This window comes from Nasonia vitripennis, chromosome 1, assembly GCF_009193385.2.
Source record: "Nasonia vitripennis strain AsymCx chromosome 1, Nvit_psr_1.1, whole genome shotgun sequence".
Classification (NCBI taxonomy): domain Eukaryota; kingdom Metazoa; phylum Arthropoda; class Insecta; order Hymenoptera; family Pteromalidae; genus Nasonia; species Nasonia vitripennis.
The window spans coordinates 20,840,015-20,853,709 of record NC_045757.1 but is presented as its reverse complement, the minus strand read 5'-3'; the positions used below and the strand labels follow the sequence as shown (position 1 = coordinate 20,853,709).

At 40.9% G+C, this 13,695-nt stretch overlaps 3 protein-coding genes across 4 annotated transcripts in view; 1 reads left to right on the top strand and 2 right to left on the bottom strand.

Moving 5' to 3' along the window:
* The window catches only part of LOC100116545 (roundabout homolog 2), a 297,500-nt gene that overhangs the window by 232,233 nt on the left and 51,572 nt on the right, over positions 1–13,695 (top strand). The gene's annotated exons all lie outside the window — the stretch shown is intronic.
* Positions 369–4,305, bottom strand: LOC103317326 (neprilysin-1-like). Its single transcript, XM_008214905.3, has 19 exons — positions 4,198–4,305; positions 3,968–4,089; positions 3,750–3,890; positions 3,587–3,670; positions 3,314–3,504; positions 3,068–3,226; positions 2,909–2,998; positions 2,720–2,824; positions 2,388–2,526; positions 2,216–2,300; positions 2,046–2,130; positions 1,777–1,959; positions 1,608–1,711; positions 1,463–1,521; positions 1,325–1,379; positions 1,172–1,251; positions 1,003–1,097; positions 754–918; positions 369–668 (listed from the first exon to the last, which is right to left on the bottom strand). Exons 1-19 carry the CDS (start codon positions 4,218–4,220, stop codon positions 507–509), a joined length of 2,127 nt encoding a protein of 708 aa, XP_008213127.1. The 5' UTR covers positions 4,221–4,305; the 3' UTR covers positions 369–506.
* LOC103317327 (endothelin-converting enzyme 1-like) lies at positions 4,452–7,860 on the bottom strand. 2 transcript variants are annotated; one of them, XM_016988960.3, is made up of 17 exons: positions 7,764–7,860; positions 7,576–7,697; positions 7,365–7,505; positions 7,191–7,274; positions 6,936–7,123; positions 6,563–6,865; positions 6,361–6,502; positions 6,203–6,287; positions 6,050–6,131; positions 5,800–5,982; positions 5,626–5,717; positions 5,484–5,536; positions 5,353–5,404; positions 5,199–5,278; positions 5,020–5,117; positions 4,779–4,943; positions 4,452–4,697 (listed from the first exon to the last, which is right to left on the bottom strand). In XM_016988960.3, the coding sequence occupies exons 1-17, from the start codon at positions 7,781–7,783 to the stop codon at positions 4,527–4,529; spliced, it is 2,061 nt and encodes a 686-aa protein (XP_016844449.1). In that variant the 5' UTR covers positions 7,784–7,860; the 3' UTR covers positions 4,452–4,526. The 2 variants fall into 2 exon arrangements, 1 of the variants encoding a protein (XP_016844449.1); XR_004226595.2 differs by having other exon boundaries at positions 4,523–4,697; positions 5,016–5,117; positions 7,764–7,859.

Below are 13,695 nucleotides of genomic sequence, written 5' to 3'. Positions count from 1 at the left end.
CTTTGGACACAGAGACACAGTATATCTTCAAACTCTTTATTCTTTTAATTGAACTTCTCACTGACATTTAAAAAAAACTAAATAATATTCATACACTTTATTACTACTTCAAATAGGGTTAGGGTGCCACTTTTCAATATACATGTTGTAATAATACACACTCTTGGTAATGATTAATTTTTACTAACATTTCTTGCTAGTTATATTAGGTACATATATTTTATCTGTTAAACATTTCTACCAGGGTTATGAGTTATGACTGTTTTGAGGGTTATGAATTTAAAGCGCGGTTCTGATCTCTTTGCCTAGGCAACCAACCAGCAACCAATCAGAATCACGTATTAAATGCTTCACAACAAAGGCCATCATTGTTTTAAGAGAGGAGGATAGCTTTATTTCAAAATTCACAAGCTTTGTATTCGTTAGACGATACACATGATTCACATTTTACATTAAAAAAATATACGACACGCTCTCTACTGACTAGAAGTTAACCGTGGCGATTGCTACGCTCTGCTCAGAAGATTGTTCTCTTGAATCTCGAAACCTTTGAGATGGCACTTCGGGAGGTCGTTGGCGGTTTTCTCGTAGCAGTTGTTCGCGAAACTGAAGGCGTCCACGTTTGACAAAATCGTGTTCATCACCCTTTTACCGTAGTAGCAGTGGTACTGAAAATCACGAGTAATTTAATTTTTAGTCGCTGGAGTCTTGTGACAAAAGGTGGCGACTGGTAATCGAATGTGTTGTACTCACTCTCGCGTAAGATACGAAGAACATCTTATCAGCCGTTACGCCTTCGCGTGCCAGTTCGGGTACGAAGTATTTTCGGGAGCCTTCGTTCAGATAATCATTCAGCATCGCCTTGTACGCAATACGTAGGCCAAATAATTCCGTGAGAGTTTCTTTGGGCAGTTCCTTCTGCAATTACAATAAACGTGTGCGTCGAATATAGTGATAGTTTATCGTACAGCTTTGAATTAGATTTGGCAATATTTAACTTACATCGTACGGCTCCAAGCTTGACGTGAAACAATCGATCGCTGCCTTCGAGTACGTGGGATGAGCGCTCCAATCGTCACGGTGGCGTGCTTGGAGAGCTAGAATGTTACATATTTTAGTAAATACAGGTAGAATATTGTTTTGGTACAAAAAAGAGTAGTATTAAAAGTACCATCTACTCGCTTTTGCTCATTGAACAGACCAAACAGAAATGAGGCGATCTTAACACCGTACACAGAGTAATGGATCTCCCTAGAAGAAAGCGTTATTATTGTATAAGTTATACGAATGTGTGAACAGCAGCATATAGATAATTCGTGTGTACTTTGGCAACTCGGGCGAAAGAGGAGAATAGTGACTGTTGACAAAAAGGCTAAAAACTAAGGAAACAATGTATAATTAATGCTGTAATAGATGCATAATTGTTAGGAAATGAATTACTTCAAGCAAAAGTCCAACGTACCAAACCGATTGCTAGGTCTGTCCAAGTCAGTAATACTGTAGGGCTCTGGCCTTGGGTTCCTATAGAGTAAACAAAGCTCGTTACCACAAACACAAAATAAAAAATATTGAATCCTCTAAAAATGTTATACATTACTGTTACTCACTTGGAAGTATCCTTCAATTTACTCATTTCGATTCTTTGGAGCAGCTTCCTGTACCTTATTATATTACTGAAGTAACTACTGCCAAATTCAAAATCTTGTCCATTCTGTAACAAACATCAATGTGAAACCATTCTTGTATTATTTGATCGTTGTACAAAGGCTTACTTACATATCTATAGTACTCCGAAACGTATTCTCTGTTTTGATGCAAGGCATTAGCAGTAATTAGTTTCATTTCTGACACAAAATACGCTTTTTCTGCTGAAGATATAATTTTAGAATTGCTGATTTCAGTATTGATGACATCGACTATTTCGTGAAGCATATCTTGAACCAGTTCGTAGTATTGACCCTACAATTTGCAATTATGCCAATTTGAATTATTTATATAATTATTATTGAACATCTTTAATTTAGTATCAATGCAACGCTCATTACCTCCTTATGCGTATCCTTTCTTAAATCTCGATTCAATTTGAATGAAGCTCCATAGAGTTTCGTATCGCCGAAGCAAAATATGGATCTTCACATGCAATCAAAATGTTGTAAATTTTGAACGATTGTACTTATTTTTTCAAAATGTATTTATTTTTCATCTTATAATTTACCGTTTAATGTGTTCCAGAGAGTTTGCGCTTTTCCATTCGATGTACCTCAAATTTTCAATAAGAACCTTGAACTTTATTACCTCAGCTGAAAATCAATCATCATTCTTATAAGTTTTTTTTTAAATTAGTACACATCGTTTTTATTAGTTCTTTATGATAATTGAACGCTCACCGATCGCATGATTCGAAAATGCATTCAGAAGTTTATTTAAAAGCACAAAATATGACGTATGCTTTACAAGAATAACTTCGTTATCATTAATGTTTGTGATTTCAGCAAAATGTTGTTTTACCGTGCCTATCAGATCCACCTAAATAAGACGACAGTTGAGTTAATATAAATATGTATCTATTTTTTATGTACCAGCTACTTCGGACGCGCTGAGCGCCCTCTATATTATTTTCTAAATTTTCACTTTCTGCTATTAAATATTTAAATATAAGCACAGAATGGTACGCAAAGACCAACAACCAATCAAAGAGCGAATAGTGAATATTACTTACACTGTTATTGCTTTCGTCATTGCTTTCTTGACTTTTTAAGAAATCCTTGAATTCAGGAAAATGGTCTGACACAGGGTCTGATTCGATTTTTTGACGTAAATTAATCTGTGAAAAAAAAGAAAAATGAATTAAAATTAGTTTGATCGCAATCAAAAATTATAATTGCTTTATTCGTTTTATGTAACTTACAGCAAATTCGTCATAGCTTCCAATGGAATTAAGATTATTGAGTTTGATTTTTTCAGCATCTCCAGTTTGCGTGGTTGTAAAGAATACCAACTGCAAACATATTTTTTATCATAATTATATGTCACAATATTCTTCCAGTCAAATTTAGTAATTCCTTACCGGGTGCAATATGCTCAAAAAGTTAAGAATCGTATTTTTACTTTCAGTAGATATGCTATCAACAATGTTAGTAATTAAGTTACTCTGCTCGCTTGTTTCAAATGCCTTATTGGTCAAGTGTTTGATGTGTTTGATCTGAGCATGTGATGGAGGTCTCAGCTAGTATAAAAATAGTCCGTTAATTATATTCAAAACACTTACGACTAAATTGCATTCATAATTTGCTATTTGCACGAAAATTCTTACTGAAACAATATTATGAGATGGATTTTCTGGATCTCGTTCTACGTTAATATCAAAGAAAGGATGTCCAAAACCTATTATATTCAATGCTTCATCAATGTTTTTCCAATTTGCATTTGGACGAAATACATGTTGGAAAAGTCTTGCTATCAAAACTTCCTTTTCGTCCTTGGCTTCGGAAGTTTCGTTAGCACCTATTCAAATAATTATAATACGTTTAAATACAATACTTTATAATTTAGATGCAAGAAAGTATAATAAACAATAAATATTTACCCAAATTCATACACTGTTGGAATAATTGTTTTTCTATAGATAACGAATGTACTTCTTTTTTAGTTGGCTTCTGACTTAATATTTCTGCAGTGATAATAGTTGCATACAATTATTAGGATGAATATTTCAAAAAATAAATGATATCAATGAATGTCGGTATTACTTATCAAGGAATTGCGAACTTCTGGATAAATTTTTTGCACGTATTCTTGTGTCCAAAATTTTCCCCCATTTTTACAAGCGTAAGAATAAGCATCTTCACAGGGATCAACAGCCTGGTCCAATCCACTCAGAACACTAAGGACTTAAGTTTAAAGTTTCGTTTAATATATAAGTTTAAAATATTCGTAATAGCAATACACATCTATAAATTATACATACGATCATTATTTTGTTTATTTTGTGTATGTATCCCATTACTTATCCATACTGCATCAATATTGTTTAAACTGTCTTCAATTGGCACGGCAAATCCACTTACTACGTATATAACTATAAAGACCCTGAAAATTAATGTTTACTAAAATTATAGTTCTAAAAAAGTCCAATAATACGAATCATACTTTTTTCAGATTATTAGTACAATTTTAGTATAAATTAGTAATACTCACGCGAATAAACCGTTGATCGACATGGTTGTATTTCCATCAAATCTCCAGCAGACACTAAATTTGTATGTCGTTGCTCTGCTCTTATATAATATTTCTTCCTTCACTATATTAATTTTAATTAGTAGTGATATGCTAGTTTTTTAAAGGAAATGAGACCGGAAATTACGCCCCAAATATGTTGACCTTTCTGACTACACCAAATTTTCAAATATCAAGATGCATATCTAAAGATAGAGTTGTGACGAAAAAATAAATGTTTGTAAGTTCTTACTATATTGTTATTATAATAAAACAAAACTTATATAAACTAGCATCTACAGTGTGATGTTTTAAAGCATTTTCAATTTTTCTCTGAAATATATATTTCCGATCCGCGTACCAAAAGCTTGCAATGGACATTTTTTCAAACTTTTGTAGTTGTAACAATTAAATACATTAGAAAAATATCCAGAATTCAAAAGAATTTTGTTAACCATCCTACTATTTGCATAACAATGATCCTGAAAAAATTAAGTTTAACTTTAGATGTATGCAATTATCACGTTGACATGCTGCAGATAAAAATATTTCACAACATATACTTTAACGTATGCGGAGAAAAAAAGCTGATCCATCGTTATTTTATTGTTCGAAAGCAGATTTATCGAAAATGGGTTATGCGATTTGATATAATTGTCTTTTAACATGGCTTGATATGCAATTTGCAATCCAAGTATCTCCGTAATCATATACATGACTTGATGTCGCTGAAAAAAAACAAAATAATATGTCTATAAATATACAATTAGGCATTAGCTTATTATTCCCTACTCACTTACTTACATTGAAGTCTATAATTCCAATGGATTCATAGCATGATATCGTATCTTCAGAATATTCGGGATACGCAAACCAATCCGGGATGTCATAGTGATATATACCTAGACGAATATATTTATTTAGAAAGACTAGAACCAAAAATGAGTAATTATCTATAGTTTATAAAGTTAATCTAATGTTACCATCTATAAAAATATTTTCGTTCATCAACGCGTACAAAAAGGCAGAAACTTTGACGCCATAATTACCATAAAGAACTCCTCTATAAAATCACACATATAAAACTACAAGAAACACAATAGAAAATATTGTAAATAAAAACAGTGTTTTGCATACTTTGGTAATGTAGGTGACAATAATACATCACTATTGGTCAAGGTATATAAAACTGCAACGAAATACAATATACTTTCATTATAAAATTACTTGTAAGATTTATTTTGTTGCCAAAATTTTAATTATCTTACTAAATCGGTTCCGAGCTTTTTCCACTTCCCTAATACTAAAAGGCAATGGGAAACTGAAAAAATGTCATTAAAATATAGATATCATAATTATTGGAAGATAATTTTTTTTTTATTCAATTATAACAAAATTTTCAATGCTTACTGAGACGGATTTCGTAACGTTTTTAGTCTGTGGTGTTTCAATAATTCCCTGTACTTGATAATATTAAAAAAATAGCTAGGCGTCATTTCAAGCTATGTTAAAAGACAAATGTTTAAAAAAAAGTAGAATAACATTTTAAGATAAAGAAATAATATTGAGTAAATGGAGACATACATCAGCGTGCGGGTTGAATGGGGAATAAAATACATGCTCTAATAGATCATCTGTAATTGATTTGAGTTTGCGCTCAAGATAAATCCGTTCTCTGCTGAATAAGGTATAGGTTGTGAGAATTTCATCAACAAATGCCTCTGCAATGTTTGCTACAATATCTTCTACTCTCCTAAGAAGCAATATCTGCAACATATATTATATAAAAAATGTTTATACAACATCAAAGAGATTCATAAAATTATTCTCATACATCACTTGTATCAGCTATATATTTGTATAAAATTTTATGAGAAACTCCATACAATTTAGTTTCTTTCAAACAAAATGACTGTCTGCAGTAATAAGAAATTTAAGTACAACACACTAATTTATGGATAGAATTGACTTTTTACTCATGCTCTACTTGTTAACAGTTTCCAAAGTCTGCGATAAATTCCAATCGATGTATACCAAGTTCTCGGTTATTAATTTTGCTAATACTGCAGAAACTGAAAACAAACTTTTTATTTAAAATTCAAACATTGGAATCCATTATCATGGATTGTATAATCATACAAATACCTATTACGTTGTTCGGTGTTTTATTCAACAGTTTGGAGAGTTCTATGAAAAACGGTTTATTTTTTATAATTATACTTTCTTTATCTGTAACTTGAATATCGACTTTTTGAAAAGTACGTCTGATTATCGTTGCCCAATCGATCTAAAAAGAGTTTGAAATGATATACATAATCGAACCTTTTAGATTGTTGGATGGGTTTACCTTAGCAAATTCATTGATTTCACTCAATTGTTCAAAAAAATTATCAAAATCTCCAATAGTTGTTTTTATGTTTAACAACCTTTTCTCCCTATACTTTTGTAAAACGGTGGTTTCAATTCGACATAGAGAATCTAGGAATACCTGTACTGGCTCTTTTAGATATCCCTTGATAAAATCAAATAAATCATCAAAGGCGCTAAATTCTCCAAAATATTTCACCTTTTCATAGTAATACTTGCGTTTCATAATAGGTATCATTTTATTTGTTATAGTTTGCATGTGCTTGAGCGATGGGGGTTGTAACTGTAACGTTGTTAAAACCCTTTAATCATAAATAATTAAAAATGGATTGTGAAGATTTCAATTGTCATACAATAATTATCCTACGAGATGGCTCTTCAGGATCGTCAATTACATTAATATCAAAAAAAGTATAATCAAAACCTAGCGAGTCTATTTTCATCTCTAAATCTTGCCATTTCTTATTTTCCTTGACATACTTTACAAGCTGACGACGTAAATTTTCAAACGCCAGATACTCTTCGTTTTGCCAATCACTGCCTGCTCGTATTTAACAGTTACATTAGAAAAATAATTAAATATATTAACCATAAGTCAACGTACATACCAAGTTTTATGCATTGTTGATACAATTCTTTGTCTACGTTAAAAAACTTTGGTTCGCTTGACTCGACTGGGCTGCTCAAGATATCTGAAATTAATTAATGTTCACACATTCATCTAAATTTCTTTGTCATGTATTGCGTGCGGGTTTAACAGCATTTAAGAAACAACCGCTTACTCATTGCATGAGTTTGAATTTTCAGAAGTACGTTATTCGGATATCCTGTCTGTTGGTAATTTTCCTCGCCATTGCACATGTATGAATACATGCTTTCACAGGGTTTCGCCGTTTTATTAATTTTGCTGACGATCGTATCATCTAAATATAATAATAGCATGGTCACACTTAACAAACTCGATGATCTATTAGCGAATTAAATTGTACGTACACAAAAGGAGACAGTCACCGGTGCACTTAGTTCTGCGGATATCGCCAATGTCATCGATGGACTCGACGAATCTTCTATTGATTTTTGCTGATGTGCAGTATAAACTGCACGTTAATGCAACCCTAAAATTTGAATGAGAAATCAAGTTTCCGTAGATTACTATCGTAAATTGCTGCTGGAATTCTTACAAAAGCAGCATTATCGACATTGTTGTATTCTTTAAGAGACCGTGACACCGACTGACTGCGATCTCCACGTTTCATCTCCTGTGCGTACGTCACAGCATTAATTGTGCGAAATTGCGTCGTTAATATACGCCCAGTCTTCCTCATTTTTCCATCTTTCATGTTGATGTGCAAGGTTAAAAATGTTTTGCTAATAAATATCAAAGAATTCTGTGAAAAATTGCAAGCTCCAAAAGTCATTTGTATCTATTCTTATTTCCGTAAATCGAATTGTTTTTCATAAAGCACAAGAGTCGAAAGGAAGGAAGCGAGGTTACACAAATCGCAGTAGTAGCCTTGGGGCGAGTTATCGTCGCCAAGCGAGACGAGGTGAGGTCCAAAATGCTTTGAATAAAATGCAAGTGTCTGAAACGCATAAGCTGGGTGATGCATTGCTCGTCTGGGCGGAAAGAGTAGGCTGCATCGAGTTCGAGTAGGAAGAAAAGGAGGAGAGAAGGAGACGCGCGCGTTATAAAGTATCCGATTCCCGGTTGTGTTATACGGACGTTAGGGCATTACCCGGGCTCTGCAGAGATGCGCGCCCGAGAGAGAGAGAGAGAGAGAGAGAGAGAGAGAGAGAGAGAGAGAGAGAGAGAGTGTACACGCGCGCGCGCAGTTCGACGTCTCTCCTCGTTTCTCATTCAGCGGCTGTCGACCGATGTCGGGAGGAGCTCTCGCAACTATCCGCGAGAGCCTCGAATCGACGTTGCTCCGGCGTTTCTCGCTTTTTCTCGCGTGCGCGCAAAGATGAGAAAGGGCGAACGAAGAAGAGAGAGAGAGAGAGAGAGAGAGAGAGAGAGAGAGAGAGAGAGAGCGAAACTCGTTGCTTTTCGGCTCGTCTGCCTCGCCGCGTATAGTCGAGAGGAAGTCGATACGCAAATAAATGGAGTTAAGGTGCTCGAGACGCGAGCTCGGCGCAACAACAAGACCGGATCGACCTTATCAAAGAAACGAATCAGCGCGCGGCATATGCCATTTTTACGCGAATCCCCGCCGTGTCTTCGGGATCGTATTTTTCCCTCAGCGATTTTCCATTTCGGATTCGCGCAACCTCGTTTTGGAATACACGCGCGCGCGTAACCTTTTCCTTTTCATGCAAAATTGCAAAATCCAGCATATTATACCTGAAATTCTTCCGGGAGAATTTAATTTCGAGCTTATAAGCTTATAAGAATTCCGCCAAGGTCCGTCGATATTGCGAAGCATGAGCGAGCGAGAAGAGTGATCGATGCGGGAAAAAAGCGGGACGCGCGTAGTTATTCATGAAATTGATAATTCAGCAGTCGAGTGCGTCATTAATATCGCAGATGTGAGGCCGTGTCGAAGGTAAATATCCTATTTAATCTAGAGAACCAGGCTGGAACACGCGTCCAATCGAATTCGTCTCGGCCATTATTTTAAGCTCGGCTCTCGCTCCTCGACGCCGCACAAAGCCTTGCCTGCACCCCCGCTTGCGAACGTCAAACTCGCGCGTATGTGAAGTGGAGGGACGCAGTGGTGAAAAGTGGGCGGAAACAAATGACTTGGCCGCTCTCCGGACAAATGCGCGCGTGGTATCGAGAGCGCGCGCGGATAAAAACACCGGTTGTCAGCCGGGGAAAACATGTGCCCTCAAAAACTCATCGGGCTTCGCGGACACGATGTTTCATTGCGCCCCGCCGCCTTTCCTTCTCCCGCTCCCTCGCATTTTTTCCTCGTCACGAGAGCTGGTGAAAGATGACTATAGTGCGCTTGCACTCGAGAGTGGGAAATTCTCTAAGCTCTTGCCGGGGCGGTTAAAAAGTGCCGCGTCGTCGATGAGATTTCCCGCCGACTTTATTAGCCGCGCACGCTGACTCCGCGCGACGGCGACGAATCCCGAGACTTCTCTCGCGCTTTATATATATATACGTACGTTACACCCGAGATGCTGATTTATGTAAGCCGCGAGTCGAATTTCCCCGGTCTGGCGGAATTTTTCTCTGATAATATAATACTCGCGGCGCGCTAGTGCGAGAATCTGATCTTTCGGTTAGTTTGGCGGAAGATTCTCCTCCGGAGCGAGCCTGATTAAAAAGTCAATTATGGCGGAGATAAAGTACACAGACTCCGCCGGCATTGATTAGAAAATCCGCGAGCGAGACGAGCGCAGAGAGAAAGAGAAACGTTATGCACGTAAAATCCGGCGCGGGCATTATGAATTTCGAGCGTGCTCTTGAATGCGCGACGAGAGGGAGCGACGGACTACACACGTATACACCTATACACCTACATCTCTCGCTCTTCCCCCCAATTAGCGCGAACAATTTGTCGAGCAAAGCAGAAAACGCCAGCGCGCAGCCGGGGAGACAATTAATCCTACGATTGGTTTAATTCGCTCGACATTATCCAATCGAGGCGGCAAAGCGAATCCGCGAACATTCTGTACAGTCTGCGAGCTGCGCGTGTGTGCGAGCTCGGCAGTCGCTGAATTAAACAGCCGGATGTCGTCCGCGTGTAGGTGCAAGGGTGGCGCGCGCGCGCGCGATTATTCGCGTTTAAAAACGCCTTTCCACGCAGTTTCACACAGGGCCGATGCTGTTGCGGTCGGGCTGACTTTATTGGCCGTCGCGCGTGTGTACATATATCTGTTATGCCGCGCATTGACTGTCCGAATTCCCCGGGTAATTATTTTTGTTTTGGCCTAGGACACGCGCGCTGCTAATTATCCGCCGGCGCGGGAGGATAATAATTTCGCTCGCTCGGACAATTCGGAGCGTTATACGCGCGATCCGTATCGCGAAAACATCGGGACGGGCTCGCTGATAAACGATTGCGCTGCAAAATCGAGAAACTCGCAATCGGCTTACAAGCGTCGCCTTATATACTCGCGGCGCCGATGGCGTGTTTTACACGCGCGTATTTTTCCGCTCTCTCGCGGCAATCGATACGTCTCGACATAATCCGGAATAATGTCACGTTTGTTAACACCTGTAGCGGCTGCAGCGCAGAGCTTTTGCGGAATAAAACGAGTAGAAGTGCGATAATTTATTGGCCGAACAACGGCCGGCTGCTTATCGCTCGCGTTATTTATCGCAGCTGTATGGCCGGGATTTCCTCGAGTCTGCTCTCGCTCGCTCGGCACTACCCCTCGCGCGTAATCGTCGTTTAAATTGAAAAATTGACGAGCCGCGCGCGCAAGAGAAATCTGACTTTAATGTCGCCTCTTATCCCCGGCCTCCTCGTTCATCTCGGCGAATGCAGTTATCTGCCCGCAGCGTCGTCCCCGTCATCGTCGCGCGTCGATATCGATACGGAGCCGATGGAAGAAGAGACTGCAGAGATAGAGAGTAATAAGTTCGATGGTGTGCAATAGCAGTTGGTACACGATCGTATAACTTTCGTGCGGCGCAGGACCCTCGAGACGGAAAGCCCAACTTATAACTGCATCTTCTTTCCGCTCTCTCTCCCCCTCGCTGAAATTGTAGACGAGTGTGTCTCGTGCCGCGCGCTCCATCTGCATGTTTTATTGTTTCAATTTTCCCTTCGTCGTGATAGCGCATCCCATACTCGCCTCGGCTTTTTTCATTCCTCCGATCCTCTGTTTCTCAATTTCCAACCGTCAAATTGCCCTCTCGCGGAAATCGATGTCGTTCCGCGCAGCGATTTTCTCTCTGCGCTGCCCACGACCGATCATCCCCATCGTCGGCTGCATAAAAATCCGCGGCTAATGGCGCGTACCGTTTTATACATGAGTGGAATAATACACGGCTTGCTTTACACGAGCTAGCTCCGAATCGGAACTCCCTTTCCAGCTGTGCGATTTTTCGACAGATTGCTAACCGTGTGTGTCTTTTTCTCTGTTCCAGGTAAGCGTCTCCGACGATCGTCGTCTTCCACCGAGTCAGTCGTGAGTAAAATATTGTACATAATGCTAATTCTCAATTCAGCTCGCGACGCGCTTTAAAAACAGATGATATTCAATTGACGCTAGCTGGACCGCTGCCATCTCTCGGCGCGCGCGAGTCGGCCGGAATTTTCATGCTGCGGCGATGACGCTTTCTTAATGCGATCGTGCAGATCTCGCCAAGAGACAAGCTCCAATTTAGTCCGGTTGATTTCAATTAATGCAGCTCCGCTTCCTCGGCATTAGTCAGCTCTGAGCTCAATCAAAAAAGCATTGAAGATGCGCGAAAAGAGCGGTGCCTGCATAACGAAAAAGCTCGGCCGGGAGAGGCGAGAGCAGGGCGTTTGCGAAATAACAGGCAATTATCGAAAATTAGCGCGGCTTGATCCCTAAATTACCGCGCTTATCTTTCATTTTGCACTCGCGCGCGCGGCGGGCCGAGCAGATCATCTCGGGGCGTTTCTCTATACACGCAGCGAGAAAGAGCAAGTGGAGAGAGGCCGAGCGAGATAAAGTCGAGAGATGCGAGTCCGCGAGGATATAAGAGCCGCCTTAAATTAGATGCTGAGAATACCCGCGCGCACAGCAGCAGCAGGCGGCCTTTGTTCTCGCTGACGCACGCGCCGCTCGGTCGTATGTGTTTACTGCGGTGCGCGCGCGCGCGCGATGGAGCTACCATTTTCCACTCCTCCTCCTCCTCCCTTCACTCCGCGTTCACCCCCTTTTGCCGAAAGGCTGATCCCTCTCTCCTGATTTTATCGCACGCCTCCCTTGAGTCGGATTCACGCAGGAAAATTCATCTCCGCGGGCGCTTCGCTTGGATTTTGACTATTTGACGCGTCTCGCGAAAAAGGGAGAGGCTCGTGGTGCGCTATGGATGCGTATCTCTCGGACGGCTCGAGGCCGCTGCAGCGAGAAGTGGCATCGAATCGGCGTTGCATCGCGGCGGCATCAGCGCGCCCGGTCCCTCGGGCGAAATTCCCTGCTCCGCCTCGCTTTCGATGCAGCAGTCGCGCAGGGAGGATCTCGCCCCCTTTGCCGGGCGCGACCGCAAACCTGTTTAGCGAGTGCGCCGCGGCATGCGGGAGTGTAGCTCGCGTAAATCAGGCTGATGGGAATTTCGCTGGAAAGGACTACCATCCTGATGCTACCGCTGCCTCGGTGCTCAAGATTTTTCCCGGCGATCGCGCGCAGCTCGACGTATACGCCTAATCGAGTTGACGGTCTCTTTGATTTAGTGGAATCCCGACCATCCCGCGCGAGCGATGAGCGACCGGATCTCGTTGTATCGGAAAGTAACCCACATGACTGTGCGACAATGTCTGCCGAGCTAATTAAATTCAGCGGCGCGTCTTTTTCCGACCGCCCGTATATTTGTCAAGAGGAAGCGCGGCGCAACGTGTTATTAGATCGAAGCGACCCACGCCGCTCACTCGTTCTCTATCGCTTTGCGGTCCTGCAACATCTCGACGCGACGGCGGCGGCGACTTCTTCGCCTCCCTTAAACGCTCGTAATTATCGTCCGTATCTCCGCGCTATCTGCATATATTATATTCCGTCGTCGACGCGTTTTTTTTCTGCGGTTACGGGGACGTGTCTGCATGTGTGTGTGTGTGCGGAGCCTCTCCTCTCCACTGCAGCGTGAGATATTCGCCTCCTCTCGGCGCAGTGCGCTGCAGCGATGCCTCGCAGGGCTTTCCCGAGCTCCTCTCTTTATCTTCCTCGCTCTTTCGCGCTTGTCTACTAAATAAGTAGGAACTGCTCGTCTGGCAAAACGACGTGTGAAATCGCTGCTTATAAAGTGCTGAATTTACGTAAATTGCCTCGGCATTTTTCACCTTCGAGCCGAGCATTTTTCCTCGATCCCCCCGACTTTCAGTTATTTATGCTCCATTCGCGGGGCTACTGCTGCTGCAGCGCTCTCTAAGTCGAATTCGATCGGCGAGGATTCTCACGGCCCTCCCTGCTCCCGCGCCTGATATGATTTCTATCTCGTGCGACACACGCAGATCCTACAAAGAGTTGAACTCC

Coding starts and splice junctions, on each gene's coding strand:
- LOC103317327 (XM_016988960.3), bottom strand. CDS start 7,783: ATGTCGATAATGCTGCTTTT. Junction 6,503..6,562: donor AAATCAATGAATTTGCTAAG/GTAAACCCATCC, acceptor AACTCTTTTTAG/ATCGATTGGGCAACGATAAT. Junction 4,944..5,019: donor TTGGAATTATAGACTTCAAT/GTAAGTAAGTGA, acceptor GTTTTTTTTCAG/CGACATCAAGTCATGTATAT.
- LOC103317326 (XM_008214905.3), bottom strand. CDS start 4,220: ATGTCGATCAACGGTTTATTCGC. Junction 4,090..4,197: donor TCGATCAACGGTTTATTCGC/GTGAGTATTACT, acceptor ATTAATTTTCAG/GGTCTTTATAGTTATATACG. Junction 3,671..3,749: donor AGTTCGCAATTCCTTGATAA/GTAATACCGACA, acceptor TTATCACTGCAG/AAATATTAAGTCAGAAGCCA.